The sequence below is a fragment of the Trichophyton benhamiae genome, assembly GCF_000151125.1.
Source record: "Trichophyton benhamiae CBS 112371 chromosome Unknown contig01293.0, whole genome shotgun sequence".
Taxonomy (NCBI): domain Eukaryota; kingdom Fungi; phylum Ascomycota; class Eurotiomycetes; order Onygenales; family Arthrodermataceae; genus Trichophyton; species Trichophyton benhamiae.
The window spans coordinates 394070-417848 of NW_003315113.1; the positions used below are offsets into that span (position 1 = coordinate 394070).

At 47.2% G+C, this 23779-nt stretch overlaps 8 protein-coding genes across 8 annotated transcripts; 3 read left to right on the top strand and 5 right to left on the bottom strand.

The window, feature by feature from the left end:
* Positions 1–1111: 1111 nt before the first annotated feature.
* ARB_04089 (uncharacterized protein) lies at positions 1112–3595 on the bottom strand (the record flags this gene model as incomplete). The annotated part of the gene is made up of 4 exons (XM_003017166.1): positions 1112–2796; positions 2817–2979; positions 3042–3266; positions 3338–3595. The coding sequence occupies 4 exons, from the start codon at positions 3593–3595 to the stop codon at positions 1112–1114; spliced, it is 2331 nt and encodes a 776-aa protein (XP_003017212.1).
* A 1177-nt stretch (positions 3596–4772) lies between these two features.
* On the top strand, positions 4773–7300 carry ARB_04090 (uncharacterized protein; the record flags this gene model as incomplete). Its single annotated transcript, XM_003017167.1, has 3 exons — positions 4773–5052; positions 5109–5636; positions 5691–7300. 3 exons carry the CDS (start codon positions 4773–4775, stop codon positions 7298–7300), a joined length of 2418 nt encoding a protein of 805 aa, XP_003017213.1.
* A 2649-nt stretch (positions 7301–9949) lies between these two features.
* On the top strand, positions 9950–11562 carry ARB_04091 (uncharacterized protein; the record flags this gene model as incomplete). The annotated part of the gene is made up of 5 exons (XM_003017168.1): positions 9950–10090; positions 10173–10541; positions 10608–10667; positions 10722–11390; positions 11458–11562. The coding sequence occupies 5 exons, from the start codon at positions 9950–9952 to the stop codon at positions 11560–11562; spliced, it is 1344 nt and encodes a 447-aa protein (XP_003017214.1).
* A 1504-nt stretch (positions 11563–13066) lies between these two features.
* ARB_04092 (uncharacterized protein) lies at positions 13067–14141 on the bottom strand (the record flags this gene model as incomplete). The annotated part of the gene is made up of 2 exons (XM_003017169.1): positions 13067–13297; positions 13374–14141. The coding sequence occupies 2 exons, from the start codon at positions 14139–14141 to the stop codon at positions 13067–13069; spliced, it is 999 nt and encodes a 332-aa protein (XP_003017215.1).
* Positions 14142–16746: 2605 nt separating this feature from the next.
* ARB_04093 (uncharacterized protein) lies at positions 16747–17439 on the top strand (the record flags this gene model as incomplete). The annotated part of the gene is made up of 2 exons (XM_003017170.1): positions 16747–17142; positions 17206–17439. The coding sequence occupies 2 exons, from the start codon at positions 16747–16749 to the stop codon at positions 17437–17439; spliced, it is 630 nt and encodes a 209-aa protein (XP_003017216.1).
* Positions 17440–18010: 571 nt separating this feature from the next.
* On the bottom strand, positions 18011–18791 carry ARB_04094 (uncharacterized protein; the record flags this gene model as incomplete). The annotated part of the gene is made up of 4 exons (XM_003017171.1): positions 18011–18074; positions 18146–18243; positions 18312–18572; positions 18699–18791. The coding sequence occupies 4 exons, from the start codon at positions 18789–18791 to the stop codon at positions 18011–18013; spliced, it is 516 nt and encodes a 171-aa protein (XP_003017217.1).
* Positions 18792–20937: 2146 nt separating this feature from the next.
* On the bottom strand, positions 20938–22570 carry ARB_04095 (uncharacterized protein; the record flags this gene model as incomplete). The annotated part of the gene is made up of 2 exons (XM_003017172.1): positions 20938–22253; positions 22447–22570. 2 exons carry the CDS (start codon positions 22568–22570, stop codon positions 20938–20940), a joined length of 1440 nt encoding a protein of 479 aa, XP_003017218.1.
* A 574-nt stretch (positions 22571–23144) lies between these two features.
* On the bottom strand, positions 23145–23700 carry ARB_04096 (uncharacterized protein; the record flags this gene model as incomplete). The annotated part of the gene is made up of 3 exons (XM_003017173.1): positions 23145–23278; positions 23383–23596; positions 23665–23700. The coding sequence occupies 3 exons, from the start codon at positions 23698–23700 to the stop codon at positions 23145–23147; spliced, it is 384 nt and encodes a 127-aa protein (XP_003017219.1).
* Between the last annotated feature and the right edge of the window lie 79 nt (positions 23701–23779).

The window sequence follows — 23779 nt, forward strand, 5'->3', positions numbered from 1 at the left end:
GTGCAAGCTAGGAATCTTAGTTCATCTACAATTTGATGTCGGGTAACTATATAATTGGCAGTCAGATAAATGGATAGGCGGAATGGTGATTCAAGCGCAGTACCTATAAATGAAGTAGGATAGTGTTTTGAATGATATCGCATCCTATCAAAATTATGACTAGCCAACAATGATATATAGAAATATTATCAGTTAGTAGCGGTACTTATGTTGAGTGTAAATAAGAATAGCCAATTTGAGGGACTTTCAGAAATATAACATGCACAACGCAGAGGGTTGTCACAGAGGTGTTATCCTTTAAGTTATAAGCATCTTCATTCATTACCTCTTCAAACTAGGTTTTATCATGTGGGATTTGATTTCTTTATATGTATCTATGTTTCTCATGGAAGATTGATCGGCTTCTGGGCGTTTCAATTGTCGTAATTGGTGATACAATTGCAACTTCGCACATGTGCACCTGCAGGCTATCTTGACATCAGCCTCGATACATCCAACTATAAACATATATATATATATATACTGTTTGGCGATTATGAAAACGCAGTAGGGAACCCTGCAAACCCCTGGGTCAGTCCTTCCTGCCTCATAGTAAAGCACCTCATCAACTGAGCACCATGGGTACCTAAAACTCTGGGTATATAGTACCTCTGACCTAGATACGGCCTGCTAGGCGCTCAACGGGCGCCCACACTTGCAAAGAGAAAACAACGGATAGGCACCTCGGAATGTGACTATAAAAAGAGCCATGCCGAGTTGAATTGTGCAATAGGAGGTTCCATTTCAGGGCGATAAGATGCTCTGGTTTATAATATCGAAATGTTGACATGGCCGCGAGGGCATGACGATAATATTAATACATATATTTTCGGGTCATTCCACATGCTTGATCTATAAAGGGTTCATAAACGCCGTATATGCGGGGAGTTATGGTGGTATAGGGGAATCAGATGCAAAATATCAGCAACGGGATAGTAGAACATAATACAAGTAGGTTCTTTGCTTCAGAAGAAAGTAAAAAAAGACCAAGAAGGGAGCCGAAGGTCTGCCAGTGTTGATAACAAATTAACTGAACTCAGAAAGGGTATATACGGGAAATCGAGTATAGGGTCTAGCTTTGGTATTGAATAATTCCCTTTGCCTTCTCGATTTTATCCATCTCGTCTCTCCATTTCTGTCCCTCTTTACTGATTGCGTTCAATCTTTCTTTGAAGGCCGAGTTTGGTGCTTCTTCGTCCTCTAGTGCTCCAAGGAACCTCGATCGCCGTTTCTTGCATGCATTATACAGCGTCCATCCTCGTTCTTTACCAAAATGGGCAAGCTGATATTTCACAGTCCATGTATCCTTGGCAGTGAACATGGTGGGCCTGTCCACTTCCTTACCGTTGACAAAATTGCGAATTGATAGTGCCATGGCAAGTAAAGGCTTTTCAGGATCTATGTCATCCTCAGAGGCGGACTCTTTCGACTCTGGTTCTTGCTTGGTGGGATTGTCAGCTTCTCCAATCGAGGAATCCATCTGTTGAGATTCAAGGAGCTCAGGGTAGAACACCCTCTTCTCGTAAGCCTGGATCTCATCGAGGTTTCGTTCCTGGATCTTCGTTATTTCATCTTCTGTCATGGGTTCCGCAAAAATGTACATAAACGGATTTTGCGTTTCTCGGGTATCAAAGTGAAACCTCAGCGACTGCTTAGGAAATGCCTCAGTAGCCACGTCTATGACTTTATTCCAGATGTTGAGACTGAGTTTGAACTCTGCATCGCCGAGGGCTGTATCCTCTTGACCATGGATACACTTGTCCATCTCGGGTAAGCTGATATACTGGAATCCAAATATTCGTTTGATATTATGGAAAGCAACAAATATCCCATCCATTCTGCCAATACGGACCTGAAGGTGATACTTCAAGAATGCAGATCGCATCATGTCGTAGTATTCGCGCTCAAAAGACTCAAAGTCTCCCAGGCGGGTTTTTATCTGATATCCCATAGCATTCCATGGCTCTCTTGCATCCATACGAATTGAAACTACCGCACGGGTTTTCAGATCAAACATTCCAGTGCCGGGAAGACGAGGATCATATGCATCAAGTTGGGATCTCATCAAGAAATCACCACAGGTTGAATAGTGGTACACCTCGGGAGGAGAGTCCTCTTTCAGTATCTTATCCGGGCTATTCCTCCGGTAGCGTTCGTACTGGTCTCTAGGTATGGTGAGCAATTTCTCCATGGACTTCCCTAATCCCATCAAAACATTGGAAGTGTCCCATTCTTTATCAGCGTCGACAGCATAGACCCCATCTCTGTACCGCAGAAAAACGACTGCTGGGAGCCGAGAAAGCTTTGTGTAGGTTTTCGAGGTGGCCGGGAAAGAGTTCGACAAATGAGATGTGTTGAGCTCTCGCCATTCGGATAGTAAGAAATGGAAGTGTGAAAGCACACCGGTCATGCTAGATGAAGATCCAATGTATTTTTTGCCGGCCGCAATTGCTTTGTCCTTGAGGACGGTATCCTTCGACGATGTAATGTAGTCGTTCAAGGCTTTGAAGTCGAACTCGGAAACGGGCATTATATCGCGTAGGTACGGGTCAAAGTTATAAACCATCGTCCTAGGATCCTGTAATTGATAAACGCCAGGGCTAGTCTGGGTTAGCTGAATGTTTTGATGGAATAGAATGCAGACATACTTGAATAATACCCTGTCCAATCCATACGATAGGGACGGGACATCATCTGATTCAGTGTTCAAAGCTAAACGGGAGAAGCAAAGGAAAACGTTAGATAAGAACATATATACTAGAATGGAACCAACTCACGGAGTATCTCAATGTCCCCAAGAGTAACCTCGCTTGTGAGCTTTGGAGATGCAGACCTCACTGGAGCAAACTCATCTAGACCACCCTTGGCCGCTTTGCCAGACTTTGACTTTCCATTCTGTGCTGCGAGGTTGAGGGCCGCTATGACTTTGCTGGGTCGAAGCTAATGAGGCATACGTAATTAGACGGGGTTAATGTAATGGGTAAAAATGAAGCATCACATACCTTTTTCAGTCGAAGTTTTGATTTTTGCTGAATTAGGATCATGTTCTTTATATTTTCATCCGAGGTGCCAGCCAGATTAGCCAGATTTTTGGCTTGCGCTGCAGCCTTTTTCTTCCGTGCCTTCGACTTTGATTTTCGGGTTTTGGCAGGTTTCGCTTCTACCTCCGGGGCAATTTGCGTATTCGCCGACTGTGTCAATGGTACATCTTTGCTAGATTTGCTTGCCTGGAGATCATGCACAGGTCAGCTTGCCGGACGGTCAATTAAACGGTATAATGCGATAGATAGCAACGTACCTTATTCGCATCCCCCTTCTCTTTCCCCTTTCCCTTCTTTTTACCACCGGAAGATTTCTCAGCTCCTGATCCTTCATTGCTTCCACCCTCATTCGGTTTTACTTCGATGCTGTTGGACTGGGAGGATGCGTCTGGTTGTATGGGGAGAGTGGCATGGTTGTGACGGCGTATAACGGTAGAGGAGGGTGTAATGCTTCTAGACAGGCATGACTGACAAACGTAGGAGCATATTGGCCGTCTTACCGACCTAGACAGCATTGCAGTCGATTAAGCGCCGTATCTAGAGGAGGGTATTTTTCATGGACGAAAAAATAACGAGAACACTATATCCAACGGGGTAAAAGGCGCGTCACGGAGAGAAAAGTCACCGATAAGAAGAATTTATCCAAGAGCTATACAATATCAAAAGAAAAGGCAGAGAATTAAGAGAGCCGAAGCGTGGAGAAAGTCGAGATTTTGTTTTGCATTGAAGAAAAGCTCGAAAAAAGTTCTGGAGAGCTCTGTGTTTGCACTGTTTGCACTATCTGGCAAAGTTGATATATAGTAAAAAAAAAAAAATAAATAAATAAAATAAAATAAAATTAGAAACGATTTGAGCGACGGCAAGATGAAGATAAATGCTCTTGTTTAAATGTAGTTTTTGACGAGATTGGACCCTATTTGGTCATATAATCTGTAACATGGCAGTCTTGTCTGTAAATAACCAGCTTCACTAACTAACTAGCTGTCAAAGGCTGCGTCTAACCGGCCGACGACTCGACAGCCCGGCCTTCCAGACAATATTGTATCAGTCTTCTCCTTTTCCAGCTATATCTGCCCATCTAGATACACCTTTCGCCCATCCCAATGTTGCTGAGTCTGCCGGCGTAGACATTGGAAGTCGTCAAAAATAGAATCAAAAGGAGCCGCAAACATTGGTGGAACCCCAAACTCTAAAAAAACCTCGCGGAAAAACTTTGCAGCTTTCAAGGGGAAGAAATAAGTCGAAAATCGTCGCATTTCTTCATATCCAGTGCTAATAGCCAGGTAAAAGACCTGATATCAGGGGATTTTTTTGGTCTGGCTGGGACGAATTGTAAGTGTACGCTTTCATAATATGTTTTCGATCTGCTCTTCGCCTCCGTTTGCTGCGGTGTTACTCTGTGATAAGCGCCCTCCATGCCCCGCGGTGTATTCGATCACCATGATATCAAGCGCCACGAGATGCTCTCAACGGTTACTAGGGCTGTAATCCAAATCCAGGATACATTACTAGTCCACTTTTTTATTCTTGAGCGAGCGGGAGGCTTGTCGCGTTGAAGGCAATTCCTCTAATAATTTGATACCCTCCGGCAGTGGGACTCCGCTAGCTGTCCCGTCATAGCCCGCAATTGAGCTTCCAGCACCAGATATACTAACAAATTCGTAGCCGGTCTAAAACCTCGAATAGCCCAAGATGCTACAAGAAAAGCTTCGCGTCCTTGTCGTTGGCAGCGGTGGGCGTGAACATGCATATGCATGGAAGTTGAGTCATTCCCCCTCGGTAGAGAAGGTCTTCTGCGCCCCTGGAAATGGCGGCACAGATGGAGGAGCTTCCTCCAAAATGTCCAATATCTCCGTCAAAGGGGATGATTACCAGGGACTGGTAGTGTTCGCTAAAGAGAACGGGGTCAATCTTGTTGTTCCCGGTCCAGAAGCTCCCCTTGTTGATGGCATTCAGGAATACTTCCAGGCTGGTAAGTGATATTCTACAAATATTTTGGATCACGGCCGCAGCTGATATAGGTCCTAGTCGGCATTAGATGTTTTGGACCTTCTAAGGCTGCTGCTCGTATGGAAGGGTCCAAAGCCTTCTCAAAAGACTTTATGAAGCGCCATAACATCCCAACAGCTCGATATGGAAACTTCACCGATTACAAGGCCGCCTGTCAGTATCTTGGTTCTGTTGACCATGATGTTGTTATCAAGGCTAGCGGACTCGCCGCTGGTAAAGGTGTCATTATCCCCCAAAACAAGGAGGAGGCACTCAAGGCCCTCAAGGAAATCATGGTGGACCACCAGTTCGGAGATGCAGGCGATGAAGTTGTGATTGAGGAATATCTTGAGGGTGATGAGCTTAGTATTCTCACTTTCTCAGACGGCTACACCATCAGATCGTTGCCTCCTGCCCAGGACCACAAGAGGGTATTTGACGGTGACCAGGGCCCCAATACTGGTGGTATGGGATGCTACGCCCCAACCCGAATTGCCTCCAAGGCTGTTATCGAGGCTATTGATAGAACCATTGTCCTGCCTACGATTGACGGGATGAGGAAGGAAGGTATGGCAATATATTCCCCTCTGGTCGTTGAGATAGTCAACTAATGGCTTCTAGGCACACCATTTGTTGGAATACTGTTTACCGGGTTAATGATGACCAAGAACGGGCCTAAGGTATTGGAGTACAATGTCAGAGGAGGAGACCCAGAGACTCAAACGTTACTGCCACTTTTGAGTGATGACACTGATTTAGCTGAAGTTATGGTTGCCTGTACAGAACACTGGCTTGATGGAGTAACTCTCAAGGTAGAGTCTAAGTCGTCCGCCACTGTCATTGCTGTGGCTGAGGGCTACCCCGGGTCTTACGCAAAAGGTAGAGATATCACACTCGACAAGACTGCAGACAGTACCTTGATCTTCCACGCCGGTACCACGCTTGCTGACGGCAAGCTCAAGACCTCTGGTGGGCGAGTCATTGCTGCGACTGCAACAGCAGACACTCTTGAAGAAGCCGTAAAGGCGTCGTACTCCGGCATCTCCACAATTCACTTTGATGGCATGCATTATAGAAAGGACATTGCCCATCGCGCGTTTAAAACATCAAAGACATCAACTACCCAAGAATCACTAACATACGCCTCAGCGGGTGTCTCCATTGATGCTGGCAATGAACTTGTCAACCAAATCAAGGCTAACGTGGCTCGAACTCGCCGCCCCGGATCTGACGCCATCATCGGTGGATTTGGAGGTGCATTCTCCTTATCATCATGCAAATCTGGCTTCCATGAATCCTCTCCAACTCTCATTGGAGCGATTGATGGAGTTGGCACCAAGCTTAAGATTGCCCATGAAATGGGCATTCACAACACAGTGGGCATTGACCTTGTCGCTATGAATGTCAATGACCTGGTGGTTCAGGGTGCTGAGCCCCTTATGTTCCTCGACTGCTATAGCTGCGGGAAACTTGAGGTCGAAGTTGCGGCCGCATTTGTTGCTGGTGTTGCCGACGGATGTGTGGAATCCGGTTGTGCTCTAGTTGGAGGTGAGACTGCGGAGATGCCTGGTCTTTTCACCGACAACAGCTACGATGCTGCTGGAGCTGCTATTGGTGCTATCGACACCTCTAAAAATCGTCTACTTCCAGACACAGAGGGAATGAAGCCTGGTGACGTGCTTCTTGGTATCGGCAGCAGCGGACCACATTCAAATGGTTTCTCACTCATCCGGAAGATTGTGGAGAAGTCGGGACTCTCTTATCACGACCCTGCACCATTCAAAATGGGTAAAGAGTGCGCGAACTTGGGTACAGCCCTGCTCACTCCAACACGCATCTACGTCAAGCAGCTACTCGCTACTATAACCAAGTTCCCTCAGGGAGCAGTCAAGGGTATGGCACATATCACCGGCGGCGGCCTGGTCGAGAACATACCTCGTGTTCTGCCCAAGAACCTTCAGGCTGACATCGACGTTTCCTCCTGGCCTCTACCCGACATCTTCAAGTGGTTGAAAAAGACCGGCAATGTAACAGGGTCAGAGATGGCGAGGGCATTCAACAACGGTATTGGCATGGTCGTCGTGGTTGACGAGTCTCAATCCGCTAGTATCAAGAAGTATCTTGAAGAGCTCAATGAGACGGTCTATGTTATCGGAAAGTTGGCTGCTAAGGCCGATGGAGATGATAAGGGATGTGTGCTCCGGAATATGCAAACCTGGGACGACTGTTAGTTAACGAGATGAAAAGCGCTTGATTTCTTTTCTTTACTTTTGTTTTTCCTTTTTTGCTTTTATCTACTTAAGATAAACCTGGAGATGAGCTTTTCATAGTTTACAGTTGGACTCCGGCGAATAACAAGGATCTTCCTCTTCCAAGACGAAATAAAAACCAATCTGGATAGGAACAGGTGTGGTAACGAAGAGCCGATCTCTCCTCTCCCGTGGCGGGTGGTCTAATAAGACATTTCCAGGTAGATGAAGAGTCCCTGAGCGTCAACCGTCAAATATAACATGTTACAGGAGACAGGACGTTTCTTTCTGGCATCACAGCATCCGTCGTCTGACCGATCTTCTTCTTCCTCCTGCTCACCTGCAAGAAGGCTGAGTTTGTTCTAACCAGGGTTCAAGCGACGGTTGCTCAGTCATCTTACTGCCTCTGCAGAGTACTTATTAAGTCTTCAGCTAGTTACAGCCGGCGCACAGCAACTAGTTAGAAAATCCGCTGCAGCATGATCCTCTTACAATACGCAGGTCTAGGGATCTTGCGTCTATGAAGTCCTGTCTTAGACCTCGAAATTTGTGTCTTCTGTGCGAGTATCGGCATACGCGAATAGCCATTGAGTGATTGACAACCGACATCACTGCTAATTTGGTTGGAATTACCCTATACCAAGTACGCCTCTCACAACCACCTCTGACACGGCCTTCAAGAGGCTTTAATTACACGAGCCTAACCTCTCGCTGGCCAGAATTTGAATCGCAGAGGACGGTCCCTCTCGCTTACTATTCGTCTCTTGGGGATGCCTGGCTTTAATTGAGCTGGATATATATTAACATGCTACATCGAGCGAGAGACTCCGAAGAACGAAACATATCAACTGCTTATTTCCTGCAGATCGTAATCCCTCAAATAATCCTCGGGCCATGGCAAGGATGTGCCCTCTTTGGATCTGCGAGGACAGACTGTCCAGCCTATCATGAATATCGGCTATACGAATTTGGTCAGCCAACGGTTGGCCGTTCAGCAGGCTTGGTGCCTGCTGTGTGGACTGAAGATGCGAGAGGGCCAGTCGTCTACAGCCTACCACAAGGCGTGCCTTTTATGTCCCTCGTCTGGAGGAAACGAGGGCGGGTTACTTTATATCGATGCCTTCCTTCGGGCGAAAGGTGAAACGAAATGGGGATCGTCGATTTTATGCTTGTAACGCAGGCAGCCTCCCCTCAATCTAATTGACAGCCTACGGAGCACAGTCCATACATTCATTTCTTTCTCTGGGGAAGAGAAATTGGACGTCCCTTGACAAAGACAAAGAGAGGTCCAAGACTTTCGTCTCGCGGGGAACAATGCTCTTTATTCCCATGCCCGACGCACCAGCGCTAGCGTTGCAGCATGGATGACGTTCACTGAGTATAAGCAGCTTAGCGATAAATTGTCAACTACGCACTGCATCATCCCTCAGAAGGAACCGCATTCCGCATATGACAAGTCGGTGTACGGCAGATGCAGGGCCCTGGGGGTACCTCGGCCACGCTGCGTCTGCCTATCTTTCGCGCTTGGCCCCCGAAAGTCCCTCTTGCGCCTTGCCCGACAGAGTGTACTTAGCCGGGGCAGTGTGCTCCTCCAGGCCAGGGGCGGCCCTGGGGCTTGTTCCTGCGGCAGGGGGCCCCTTCATCCAACCCAATTGCTTGGATGGTCCAACAGGCAAAGGGACAGCGTCATGCCCCGCCGGACGGCATGAGCGAGAGGGCAGACTCGACTGGGATTTCTGGAAGTTCGAGGCTTATACGGCCAAACCCACAGGCCAGGCACACTGCATTGCACATCCAGAATGTTACTCTGGCAATGACTAGTCAATTAGTCGTCCTCTCTCAGGGCTAGCCGACCTTGATATCCTGGGAACGGTGACGTACGCCTCTTCGGAACGGGTATGCTCGATGCTCTTGTCCCATTTATATCCGTCTCTGCAGCAAACTAGTCAACTAGTTATCGAGGAAAACCACACTCGCAGTGACTGCTTCTTTGTCGATTCCGCAATAATGGGATACGTTACGGAGTACTCCGTACGCCCACCGTTATTCACTTTTTATGACGGGATGCACGGAGGATTGGAGTAATCAAATTTCACACTCTTCGGACCACCCTTCGCTTGAAACCGATGAGGCATTGGGGCCCTGGCTCATCTATATTCCTTGACGCTTGATTGGCGCGCGAATTAACAGTTGACTACCCCATGTCTTCCATATCCACCCCATGGCGCAGATAACTCTGTGCCGGGCCTTACTATAGTAGTAGAGTAATCAAGAGACTCTCTTCAATCCCCGTTGGGACGGGCGGGCGGACAGGCATAGATGAAGGCCCACTGTCATCCGCGTGCATTTACGCATGGTTCGATAAGCAGACAGCGATGTATACGGCACTCTCGGTCTGAGCCGAGAGGGGTTTCATTCTTCCCCGTGGATATTCGACCATGTCCTCCGTTCCTCCAGGCCGGGAGCGTGATATAAATAATTGTGCCGGGAACCCTCTTTTTTCCCACTCTTGCTCTTGATCATGATCAAAGCATCCTGAGGACATCAGATCATTCCATCGGACAAGCAGGCCTTGATCTCCTTTCCACACTCCTTTTTTCCTTTTTAAGTTTACATTTTCATTCCTTCAACATGCTATTCTCTGCTCTTACTCTAGGCCTGGCTTGCCTTGCTAACATTGGTGGTGTCTTTGCGAGGCCAACCCCCAATGGTGACTCTTCCCGCCCTGTGCCAAACGGTGGCTATAAGACAGTTGGGTACTATGCTGATTGGGTACGTCAACATATATGAATACCAAAGGAAATATTCTTCCTTTTTGCAATCATACAATCATACTGACGGGTACAATCATCAGGACATCTATGGGCGCAACTTCCATCCGCAGAATCTAGAGGGAGACCAATGGACTCATATCCTTTACTCCTTTGCCGGCATATCCCCTGAGGGCGAAGTCTTCTTTAAGGACTCCTCCAACACTCAGAAAATCTACGATGGGGATAACCAAAGTCTTCAGGGCAACAATCTCTTCGGCTCCCTTAAGCAGATGTACTTGATGAAGCAGAAGAACCGTCAGATGAAGACCCTTGTTTCCATTGGAGGATGGACCTACAAGGAATCATTCAGTGGACCTGCTAGCACTGATACTGGACGCCAAACCTTCGCCAAGTCAGCTGTCAAGATGCTTGCGGACTACGGTTTTGACGGCATTGACGTCGATTGGGAGGTAAACATCACCGACAAAATAAAATTACTTTAAAGATTAGATATACTGACGGAAGAGCAAATATAGTACCCTGCAGATGAGAAGCAGGCTGGAGACTTTGTCATGCTCCTCGCTGAAGTTAGAAAGGTATGTTCTGAATGATTGAGACGTCCATGTTTTCCTTGCTAACGGGTACTCAAGGCACTGGATGAGTACTCCAAGTCTATTGGAGATGGATACAAGTATCTCCTCACCGTCGCCTCCCCAGCCGGTATGTCTCTTGAAATTCTTAATACGTATGTGGAAGGTCTAACAAAATCGCTTATAGGTGCCTCGCACTACAATGTCATGAAACTCGGTGAAATGGACAAATACCTCGACTTCTGGAACTTGATGGCCTATGACTACTCCGGTGGCTGGGATCAAACCTCTGGACACAGTGCCAACCTCTTTTCTTCTACTACTGACAAGACAGCTACCAAGTTCAATACCCAAGATGCCCTCCTCGCTTACTATAAGGCCGGTGTTAAGCCTGAGAAGATTGTTCTCGGAATGCCACTTTATGGTCGCGCCTTTACCAGCACTGAGGAGAAGCCAGGTGCTTCATTCAGCGGTGTGGGCGAAGGTAGCTTCGAGAATGGTATCTGGGACTACAAGTCCCTCCCACAACCAGGCGCCAAGGTTGTAGAATGTGAGCAGGAAGTTGCCAGCTACAGCTATGACCCAGCCAAGAAGCTCTTCATCAGCTACGATACTCCTAAGATTGCTGGAATGAAGGCCAACTATCTCCGTCAAATGGGCCTTGGCGGCACCATGTGGTGGGAGACTAGCGGCGACAAGCCAAAGAGCGAAGGCAGTCTTGTTGAAACTGTAAGTTCCACACCCCCTTTACCATATTAGACGGAAAAGTCGATTACTAACGTGCGTGGTGAAACAGGTTATCGAGCGCCTTGGAGGCCGCGAGAAAATGGACAAGAGCCAGAACCAGCTCAACTACCCACAATCGCAATACGACAACATCAAAAACCAAATGAAAATGTAAAAAAGACCGCGAGTTCGGTCTGATAAAGCTCCTCTTGAGTCGAGCTCAGGCAGGCCCTTGATACAGTGATGGCTTTTGCTCATACCTTACTGCCCCCCCCCCTCCCCTACCTCATACCCTATACGGCCATACGATGATGATCTACCATTCTCCCTTCATATACCATCTCTCTTAACGCTCTCATGGCCTTTTATTCTTCTTTTCTACTTCTCTACCTTCGTTGGGCCCATCCACCAGCGCCCCCTTCTTGACCTTTTCATCTTTCACCTTTTACCTTTGATTTTCTATTTCTGTTACCTTTTGTTTTATCTTCTCTTCTTCTGCCGTGCATTAGATCATGTACGAGCATCCCTTTTTATATATACCCTCGTTATCAGGTGCCGGATTCACCTTTATAACCATTCGTTCAGGCGCTTTAAGGGTTGGAAATCTTTCTTCTTTTTTGACCTGCTTTGCCGTGGCCATGTATATACCTAGACTCTCGCTGATTTACGAGCTCAAGAACTTAAAAGATATATGTTTGCATGTCTGTCAAAAGATCTTCTATATAACCGTCTTACTATAAACCTTCTAGATTCCATACTTAGTGCAGTTTTAAGTTACCAAGGTTGCTCGTTTTATATTCATGGAGATAAGATAAGATTCCGCTGACTAATACAAACTAAAACAGGCATAAGTGCTTACTAAGCGTTACATTGTCCACGTCAGCCTCAAGAGAAGTAAATTGGAAGCTCGTTGAATAATGGGGGAACATTTTGCGTTGATCGAATTACTTTGAACATGTTGGTTTGCTTCTGTCTGCTTCCCCTCGAGCCACTGACAGTCTCATTTGTGTTTATGTGGCCTGTAGGGTAATCAATGGATGGAATGATAGAGCTTTGCGTTTATAGATAGAGCAAAGAGAAAGTGTGCTTTTTTGTCCAAGGCCAGGTCACGTGAAGATATAGAGGGGCAGCGGAGGAGATCAAGACTCGGCAAAGAAGAAACAGAGAGAAGTTCGAGCTGAAGATGGAAGAAATCCCAAAGTAATGAGTTAAGTAACGCAAGAAGCAGAGACCAAAGGTAGAAAAAGGAAGTAAATATTTAACTTGAATTCAAATACTATGGACGTCGAAAAGGATTTTGATAAAGGAGAGAAGAAAGGAGAGAATTTGGATAGATAAAGAAAGAGGTTATTTTTTTTTTAGTTGACTGCGAGTACGGTACGGAGTTAATGGCCATGGAACATGCATCACCGAGTTGTGACCTTTGATTTTTTGCGGGGGGGAAAGGGGGTGTGGGGGGTTTTTTTTTGTTGGTGCTGTTCGCTTTCTCTTTTTCTCTATCTATCAATTATTCCGACGTCAAGCTAAAATATTCAACGTAGTCCGTATTAACATAACAAAGCTCGATTCCAGGCAGCTATCGTTGCTATCTCACCGGCAAGACAAAGGTAGGCGTTGAAATAACAAGCAATGCGAGAATAATAATGAAAGAGTAGTAAAAAGGCAGGCAACCCACCTCTTTAGAAGCACTTTCTGTGGACAATGGATGGGCCGGACTCGTCGTATTCCTGCTTGGAGATCCACATCTGCTGGAAGGTGGAAAGGGAGGCGAGAATAGAACCACCGATCCAGACGGAGTATTTACGCTCTGGAGGAGCAATGATCTTGACCTTCATCGACGATGGGGCAAGAGCAGTGATCTCCTTCTGCATACGGTCAGAGATACCTGGGTACATGGTGGTACCACCAGACTGCACATACAAGTTAGTACCATATCTGTAGAGTATGTTACTGCAGAAGGAGGAGAAGAAGGGAGGGAGAACATACCATGACAATGTTTCCGTAGAGGTCCTTTCGGACGTCGACGTCACACTTCATGATGGCGTTGTAGGTGGTGACGTGGATACCGCATGGCTCGAGACCGAGGACGCTGGGCTGGAAGAGAGCCTCAGGAGCACGGAATCGCTCGTTTCCAATGGTGATGACCTGGCCGTCGGGAAGCTCGTAGGACTTCTCGAGGCTGGAGCTCTGGGCGGCAGTCTGGATCTCCTCCTGGAAGTCGAGGGCGACGTAGCAGAGCTTCTCCTTGATGTCACGGACGATTTCACGTTCGGCGGTGGTAGAGAAGCTGTAGCCACGCTCGGCCAAGATCTTCATCAGGTAGTCGGTCAAGTCACGGCCAGCCATGTCAATTCGGGAGATGGCGTGTGGCAGGGCGAAACCTTCGTAGATGGGGACAACGTGGGTGACACCGTCACCGGAGTCGAGGACGATACCAGTGGTACGACCAGAGGCATAGAGGGAGAGCACAGCCTGGATGGAGACGTAGAAGGCTGGGGCGTTGAAGGTCTCGAAGATGATCTGGGTCATCTTCTCACGGTTGGACTTGGGGTTGATGGGGGCCTCGGTCAACAGAACTGGGTGCTCCTCTGGGGCGACACGGAGTTCGTTGTAGAAGGTGTGATGCCATATCTTCTCCATGTCATCCCAGTTTGTGACGACACCGTGCTCGATGGGGTATCGCAGGGTTAGAATACCACGTTTTGACTGTGCCTCATCACCAACATAGGAGTCCTTCTGGCCCATACCAATCATGATGCTGTTCAACTTGATTAGCAGCTGGTCTCCCCCACTCTACAGGCGGTGTCACAACTAGTTTGAGGAGACCTACCCATGGTGACGAGGGCGACCGACAATGGATGCTGCAGACGGGAGTTAGCTTGGGGTTCCTGACACTACATTGTCTCTCGACTTCTCAAGTATGAGAAGGGGGATGGGGGGGTCCAACTTACGGAAAACAGCTCGTGGGGCATCGTCACCGGCGAAACCGGCCTTGCACATTCCGGAGCTGTAGGGAGGAATCGAGTCAGCATTCCGCCAGAGAGGTCAAGGAACAAAGCGGCCTCTATCCATCGAAAAACCATCCAGATAATATTGAGAAACAAGTGCGACGTGAGGGGGTGGGTTGATATTGATGTTGGCGCTGTGCTTGCTGTTGTGGTGTTGCGTGGCGAACAGACAGCGAAACAACACAAAGTGTTCAGAACAGGCAGCACGGCGGGATCGCCAGGACGACGCAGAACTCACCCATTGTCAATGACGAGGGCAGCAACTTCCTCTACACGGGAGACGAGTTAGCGAGCAGCACAGGAGGACGAAGGAGCACGGAGACGAAGGCTGAAAGGGGGAGAGCTGGACGGTGTCTCGCGGGTAGGGGGGGGAGGGCCAGAGCTTTTGGGGGGGGATTTGGTTTCGCAACATACCCTCCATGGTGGCTGATAGTACAAGTTAATAAAAAAGGAAAGGCGACAAGAGAAAGAGACGAGCGTAGAGTCGGCGACAGAAGCGAAGCGGCCTGCACGCGGAAGCAGGGAGATGGCGGGTTGATGGGCGTGGGAGATGGATGGTGTTGTTGAGATTGACTGAGGGAGAAGAAGAGAGACGGTGGTGGAAGAAGGAGAGGAAGAAGGAGGACGCAGGCCGGTTTGGTGGAGCGCAGGGCGAAGCGGGCTTAGTGAGGTTTTAGTGTGGGAAGCCAGCAGACCTCCTGGTTGGCTCGTTCGGGGGGCGGCAGCCTCGTCCTTCACCGTTACCTGCAGCAGAGTTGAAGTCGATGCTGGTAGATGAGGATGATGATGGTGATGGTGATGATAATGCTTGAAGTCGAGAGATCTTATTATAGACCTGCTGCTGCCTAGCCGTCGTCATGCGTGGCAGGAATATGGCTGCCTCGCTCTACTGCTGCTACGATGGCCAATGTACATGGCCTGCCGCATCGTGCACTCCGGCCGCTGATGCCATGGCGCTGTGCCAGGTAGATGCATTAATTCATTAACTACCGGCTGCTGGCGCTCTGAAGATGGAGGGAAATGTCGCTGCCTTCGGGGGACGCTTGCTCCCAAGCGCTTCACGGCCCTGGAGAATGATGCTGCCTAGCCTGTCTCTCCCGTCTCCGTCTCTCTCTGCTCGCCCACCGCTACCTCACTAAACCACAAGCCTGCTCAATAGTCAGTTGCGTAGGGGGGCTACGTAATAATAATTACTACTCGACCCAGCGTCATCCCAAGCCCCCAACATCTCAGCAGCTTGATCTCTTTGCCTTCATCGCCTGCTTCATCTCTGCCCCTTGAGTTATGGAGTACTTAGGAAAAGTCCAGGTCACGTGAAGTTGGCCTGCAAAAGGGGCTCAACGATATCAACATGACGAACGAGAAGATAACTAGTTATCTCAGAAGAAGAAGAGGCCCGGAGTAGTTACGGAGTACAGTCGAAGGGGAAGACGATGCGTTGGCTTCTCGCGTCAACACCCTTCAGCCGACGAGCGGAGAAATGGACTCCTTAAGGACTGCATCCAATGCTTGAAGGCGCCGGCAGCACTTCCCACCTGGCAGTTCGCTGCTGCTGGCGTATACACATTCACTCTGCCCATGCTACCCGGCGTTCCGGAGTCGGGGGCAAGGAGTCTCGTTTTTACGAGCAGCCTTGCCCAACAGTTCACTCGAAGCACGGACATGTTCGCAGGGATGGGGGTGAACGGAAGGGTTTATCTGATCTTTGATCTGCAAAGTCTTCCCCAAGCGTCCTTCTGATCCTCGTCCATACAGAAACTCGTCCCGCTTGGTCGTTATCAAACGGCCATGAAAGACCTGCTGCTACCTCAATTTGTCCTCTGCCAGTTCAGGTCCTCTCTAGTAACTATTTCATCGTGCTTTCATTTGATTTGACTTGAGCCATCCCATCACCTTGCGCCGCTTCGTTTCGGGGGTGCGATTGCCTCCCACGTTCACATCTTTTCCCCTGATACGTTCATCTTTTTCTTCCGTATACATGGCCTAAAGCAACCTATAAAAACGCAGCCATGATACCGCAGCAGCTTCATCTACCCGTCTCCTCTCTCCCTTTTTCTATTCGTCTAACCGGACGAAAAGCCAGCACTTTTGATAAGAATATTGCTTATGTAATCAGAGATCTAAAGTGGACCGATCGAAGCTTATCGAATATTGCGGGCGCTTCATGAAGTTGCTTGTTCACGGCAAACAACTTTTTATTTTTTTATTTTATTTTATTTTCGGGCAAGTCAAATAACCAGTCCAAGGATTTTGCGATTGAAGCTCTCGAGTTATACCCTCTATCGGCCTATTCTTTATATCGATAACGAGCCACTCCCTTGATATTCAGTGCAAGACCAACTCTCAGAGCCATGGACCCCTCGTTGAACAACCTCCTCAAATGGAGTATCGAAAACACTCCTGCGGCCAACGGCCAGCCAAACGGAACCGAACAACCAGCCCATAGACAGCCCATTGATGCAGAAGCCCTCCAGCGCCTGCTAGCAAACACCCCCTCGGACGCAGAACTCATGAAAACCGCAATGGAAGTCGTGCGATCCTCCGAAACAACGTTGGAAAATAAGCTTATCGCCTTTGACAATTTTGAACAGTTGGTTGAGAATCTGGATAATGCGAATAATATGGACCCCCTAGGCCTTTGGCCTCCGCTAGTAGAGACGTTGAAGGATGAGGAGGCGGAGATACGGAAAATGGCCGCATGGTGTGTTGGAACAGCAGTACAGAATAATGAAAAGTCTCAAGAGAAGGTATGCTTTTGGCCCTACGTTATATCCGTTGTTTTTTGTAGCTGTTGCTGATGTATCGTTTAGGCCCTGGAAGCAAAGGTTATTCCAGAGTTAGTTCGAATGGCCAAGGAGGACAGCGATACTACTGTCCGTCGCAAGGCGGTGTACGCTATATCCTCGTGTGTGCGAAACTACCAGCCCGCCCTAGATCAGCTGCGAGAACACTTGCCCGCCGAGATTGTGGGCGCGGATGAGAAAATCGATGCCGGTGATATGGATAAGATAGACGCTATTATTGCACATCTAAAGCAGGCTTGAACTACATTGGATGTAAAAAAATAACTCTTTTCAAACAATCGCCAGAGCTACACCGTCACAAGATACCCGACAGACGAAGATACTTTGCTTTCCACATAAGGCCTGTTTCCCAGGGACTGCCTGGATAGTATGGCAGGGAGGGCATCTCTAGCCGTCAGGAAGTCAATGCTATAAGTCCTCCTGGAGGGTGTATTGCCTCAAGATGGATACCCGGAGAATCTTAGACATGCATCTAGTCAGCTGGGCCAACCTATAGCAACTCTCGTCACGACCATAGAAAAGCGAGGTCAGACGTGATAAGTAGCCAAACGGACATGAATCAAATAATCTAATGATAATACCCATTTGTCCGAGCATCTCGATTCTTATCACATATAAAAAACCCCTATCGTCAAATAGATAATTTGAGGTGCTCTTTCCAGAAAATTTGATGCACGGAGAGTAGTTTATAATATTATCATTGCTCAACATATTCTACAGGAGGATCAATAAATACGAAACAGGAAAACATGGATAACATAACGATGGAAACAAGCCGAACAAAGTGATCTCGAAAATGGTGGTTCCGGTCTTATAGAGCAAGGGTGTATGTATAGTCATCCTCCATATTTTGCGCAATCCACAGGACGGCAGAGCTAGAAAAAGACATTACTTCATTAGCTTTGAAAAAAACATAGACAGTTCATACTTCAACTACAAAACTCACCTCATCATCACCAATGCGTTAGCAACAACGTTTGCAATACCAAAGTAAAGCGTCTGAAGCGGGTACCCGTGGATGACATATTTCAGAACCAGGACCGTCTAAAAGGCAAACGTTAGTCCTTCGACAAAACAACGGTCACAGGCGGAGATAAGAGGGCAGAACGTACTACACTCCCAGCCAGTCCACCAGCCAACAACGCGAAGCCCAGGAATAGCACAAATCTCGCCTTCCAGGCCACGCTATCCCCAGAATAGCTGAAGCTATCCGCACTGAGGCGTGACTTTTCAATAGAGTTGATGACAAGCATCCCCAAGGCAGAGCAGATGCCAGGGATCCAGTCTACAAACTTCACATGCACCTCTGAGCCATTTTTGGGGCTGTGAGAGAACGAAGCTGCGTCGATAAGGAAGAAGAGGCCGATGGAGAACTAGATGGGAGGTGAAATAACATGTTAGCCTGACGGATCTCCGGAAGCTCGAGAACGTGTGGAACAGCAGAATAATAAGATAGATGGCAGCCGGTCGAGGAAAACTCGGGAAGCAGAGGTTCATACCAATGCACCAGAGGCATATATGCCAGATGTACGAGTGTTGGCATTGTTAAACCACTTGGTAAACCGGAATAGACGGTTGTCTGAGTCGTCCATGGTGGAGGTATCCGTGTAGTCAGTCGCGGGATATCCGGGGTTCTAAATGTTGAGCAAATCAAGCAGATTCGGAAGAGTCTCGGAGATGCACAGGTTAGAAACGACAGCCAGCCCTTGTCGGGGTCAATGTTGAGTATGCGGTGGTTATGCCTTTGGTCAACCAACGCCGGCTTCCTGCAAAAGAGCATCACGGGCGCCTGAAAGCCAAAACGTCACTAGCTTTTGTAATAAGTAACTACCTGATCACGTGGCTACGATAGTTATGAAGTTGGCCCAAGCTCCCTTTATGACTTTTTGTTTCTCGAAGTCAATGATGAGAGTTGGTGGAAGCATCAACCACGAAGGCTGGAGGCCATTTGCTTTCCAGAATTCAGCACCACTTGTTGATGCCTATACCCACCCAATAAGCTGATTGTAAATACTGGGTAGAAGCTGACTGCCTGAAAATACCAATACCTATTCTACTCAAGTAATGGAAGCAACCTCCAACCTTCGATACCTGTTTCTGTGTTTCTGGCACTCTACTTTACACGGCAAAGAATGATGAGAACAACATATTCTACATGAGTATACTACACAGTTGCCCAGTTTGATTATACCCCTTAGACTAGACGTCAATCTGAGAATGGATTAATGTTCTTTGTCTGGAGGTAGATACAGGTGTCTGGCTGCAACTAGTACTCATGCTTTAAATACATATACCTTTTAATAACTTTCCTATACTCTATAAATGGTACCTCTTGTTATCTAGCTGCATATAATCTGTATTGCAGTCTATCTCATTATATTAGCCTCCTGCTAGATGTTTCTCCAGATATATATGCCCTAGCTGGCCTTCCTTTGTTATTGGCTGGAACATCTATCTGGAAGGCCAACGTGACGGTTTAAATCAGTCACTTATGCCAGGTGAATCCTCGCTTAGCTCTAGCGCGTTTTCTGCACGTGAGAGAAGGTATAAATACCTCCTGCTCTCTCGACTATTTTGTGATTTTTCTTCCTTCCTTCTTTTTCTCCCTCTCTTTCTTCCACAAATCTTACACCATCCTGTTCACAAATACTCCTCTCATGCTGGCTAGTGGCTGTCTTGAATATAAATTTTATATGCCTCCTTTTTATAGGCAATATATAAATGCCATTATAAGAACTTCAATATTTAGAAGTTATAGGCATTCTTTGGCGTGGGCCAGATATTGGTCTTCACGCAAGACTCGACTCCAGTCATACTGGCCGGGGTCGCTGGGCTTTATAAAATATAATAATGTACTATTATTAGGTACAATATATAAAAAGCCCAGAGAGTAGTCTACCTTTTTGGAATTGCTTTTAAAAGCGCCCTTTCAGCAAATGCTGATATATAAAAAGCTTTATATGCTTTTAAAACATTCTCCAGTTCCTGGAGCAGATTCTCCGGGGATATTCTACCCTATGAAGCTCGGTGGTATGGCTCGTGTCCTTCTCTTACCCTCTCCTATTTGTACTGACAAGTTATCTCGGCAGGTAAAAATCTTAATATGATAAATAAAGGGCTTGCCCAAATGGGCGACTAGGCCCACCTCAGTTTGTGGACTCATCTGGTGCTTTGCTGATATAAATATCAGGTATTCACCCCTTGATCTCGGTATTTATGTACTAGGATAGGAGATAACTAATGTTTATTTCCATAGCACCTCAGCTTTTCCGTTCTCTCGCGACGGCCTGCGGGCGCTATTTAATTAGTATTCCCAAAAGATACCCCAAAGGTTAGTTGTGCAACCATACCTTCAGTGCTTCTCTATTTGAGTCACTTATTTTCATTTACTAATAGTCTGAGGAACATAAAGAACAAGGGGCCCTTTTATTTTTCAAAAAACATAATTATTATTACCATGAATACATGGCAGGACAGGGCAGAAAGCCCATCTGCATTAGCAGATGATAAAAATTGTTTATTTCTTATATTATTTGTATATATATAATATCATACCATCTATTACATTACATGCTTCTACCTACTTCTAATTCTCCCTGCCTTTACTTAGTGGGTATTTTCTTTAGCGGCGGTGATGGCTAAATGCATCCTGATCCCGGTAGAAGGAAGGCAAAAACGTTACCAAGGAACCGGGCTGTTGTATTCATCAATCATTAATATATTATTACATATAGTTGATTATTCCCCTTCCGACATTTCACAGAATAGCTTTAGGACGGAGTCTATCGTGGTCATTGCCTTATCTTTCCCTAGGACAGGAATATCATTGACATAAGCTGAACTTCCTGACAGCCCAATGTTTTGAACGGATGGTTTAAAAAACCGCCTCAAAGCAAATGTAGAAGCACGGTAGGTGGCATGATACATCTCCTTAAACCCCGTATCATCATTTCCGTCAGCATCTGGCTGGGCAGGTTCTCCACCGTTAAAACCATCCATATGGTTTGTTGTGTCCAACTTTCCTATGTCGTCAAACGGAGGAAGATTCCCAGGGACAGAGATTCTCTGTGCACGGCTATCATTGGCTAGATTAGAGTCGCATTTTATAGCTGGATAGTCGGATTCTGGTATATCCCGTGTGGAAGAATGCACGATTTGAGTATTTCTAGTATGTGTCCGACGGAAGCCATAGAAACGCATACAGGTGAGAATCGTACGGGTCAATAAAGCTTTGTTGGCAGCAGCGATGTCTTCGCAGGAGTCCGGGTGCGGGTTCTTTGGTTTCTGACCGGGCTCCAGATGGAGGCTTGAGCCGTCCGTTTTCGAAGTGAGTAGCTCTTTACGGCTTGATGTGCTTAAGGCTTGAGAAGTTGATGACCCAGGGCGATGGAGTGAGGATCTCCTGGACCCTACACGCACATCTTTTGTAGTCGAAGCAGCACGCCTTCTAGCGATGCTGACATCATTCAGGCTTGAAGCAAAATCCGCGCTATTCTCATTCTCTCGCTTTATCTTCACGTTAGAGGGAAGTTGAGGGAGTTGAGGCGTGGAAGACTTTTCTCTTCTGAGATAATCAGACATTGCTGCTGTTCCCTTCCTCCTAACATTTTTGTGATACTCCGTAGCCGCTTCGAATAAGGTTGCAACCCGCTTCCTCTTTGGGCTTGGGGAACGAAATATATTCTGCAGAAATTCACCACATGGTTCATTTTCCAGGTTTCCAGAAGCGTTGTACTTTGCGTTGCTTGGGGGAGTGGATAATGACTGGGCCTTAGTGAAGATGCTTGAACAGAGAGGAATGGCGTATACCCTTAGCTGTAATGAGGGCTCCCCAGAAAATTGGCCTCCAACTGCTGATGAAGGGGGGTATGGTGGTGATAGACGCTCATTTTGTGGGCTAGACCTTGACAAGGTTCCGAATATAAGGATGTCTGATATTTCTTGCCGCGCCGACTGGGTCTTCAGCTCTGGGGAGGGTACATGCTCATTGACGTGGACAAGAATGCCAACAGGACATTGCTGGGGAGAAGAGAACTCTTCATAACCATCCTCTGCTGTCTGATAGGTCCGCAACAATTTGTGTCTGATCCAATCTACTGTTGTGCAGTCCGAGCTATGGAGTTCCAACGAGGGGCCAATAAAGCAGACAATTGGTATTCGATTTGGGTTGACATAGGCTCTCAAGGATAATTTCGCATTCCGGGATAAGCTACTGTGGCTGGTGGGATCTGGGTTAATTAATCGTACGCCTATATAGGTGCCAGGTCAGTAATCTGCCTTCTTGGGGGACAACTGGAGCACCCATCTGCCTACCCGTTAAAGACGCGCTTGAGCCAGAGTCAACATCAATGGCGCCAGACCACACCTCCATCTAACTGGCATGAACATATAACATGCAATATAAGAGCATGGAACTACTGCGTAAAAATATAATATTCATTGAGGATAGACGGAAGTAGATAAATGTCTAATTAGTTTAACTACTGGGAGTTAATCGCGGCTTCTCAAGCGTGTAAATTGTTACGGCCACGTGACCATCCATGGATCCATGAATCCAAGCAACTTGATATTCGCAAGTCTGCTCTCCAACTTAGGGGAGAATTAGAAGCAGTAAATATAAAAAGGGGGGAATATGCCATGAGAGCTCAATGGGAAGAGTATATGGGAAAGGGCTAGTTATCATACAGTCAGATCAAAACATAAAAACGCCGAATGTGATCATAAGCAAACAAAGAGATGAACTTTCAGCCCTGGGAGGGTATAAAGAAGGATTCCGGGTCTAAATTCCGAGGGGATAGGCTCGGGGAATAGAGAGTATTCGATCGAAGCTGGAATTTTACCTGTCTGAAGAGACATGTATATACAGCCTCCGACCGAGGTTATTAATCTATGCTGAGGGGAAACAATCCGTAGGCAAGAAAGGCCAAGAAATAACATTTGAGAAACTAGAATTCTTCCGTTTCCTGGAAGAACATCGAAAAGCTGATGATGGTTCCATATATTAATAGGCCACCCAGAATTGACATGATCATCGCCGGGACCTGGATTGAGCCGCTGTGAGCCAATACCGCAGGGAGAGCTAGTACCAGTAGGATATTAATTAGCATATGAACAAGAACAAGTGACTTATAAATTGCGTATGATATACACGCTCGTTTGGGATATAATAGAAGCCGCACATACCGATTCCCATCACTACCAGGAAACCAGTGAACCACCGCCCAAAGTCCACCGCCCCGCTGTTGGAGCTCTCCATGAAATCATCCGAGCTTGCGCATCGGCTGCATATCCAGTTCGGTATTGGTGCAATGACATATGTTGCAACAACGAGGAGTGGTAGGTAGTTGTGCCATAGGGCCGCGGAGAGAATAACCAGCAGGAAGCCGATAGCAAGAACCTATAAGAGGTGGTTAGCGGGGCCCCGATGACCAAACAAAGTAGGTGAAATTTCTTCTGCGAGCTTACAAAGGAGAGAGCGATGATAGTCTTGAGGCCCGGCATCGTGACAGGCAGAGAGATAGATCGATCTGACGGAGAGGCTGGCGCCTGTTTCGATGGCAGAGTACAGACGTCAAATGCG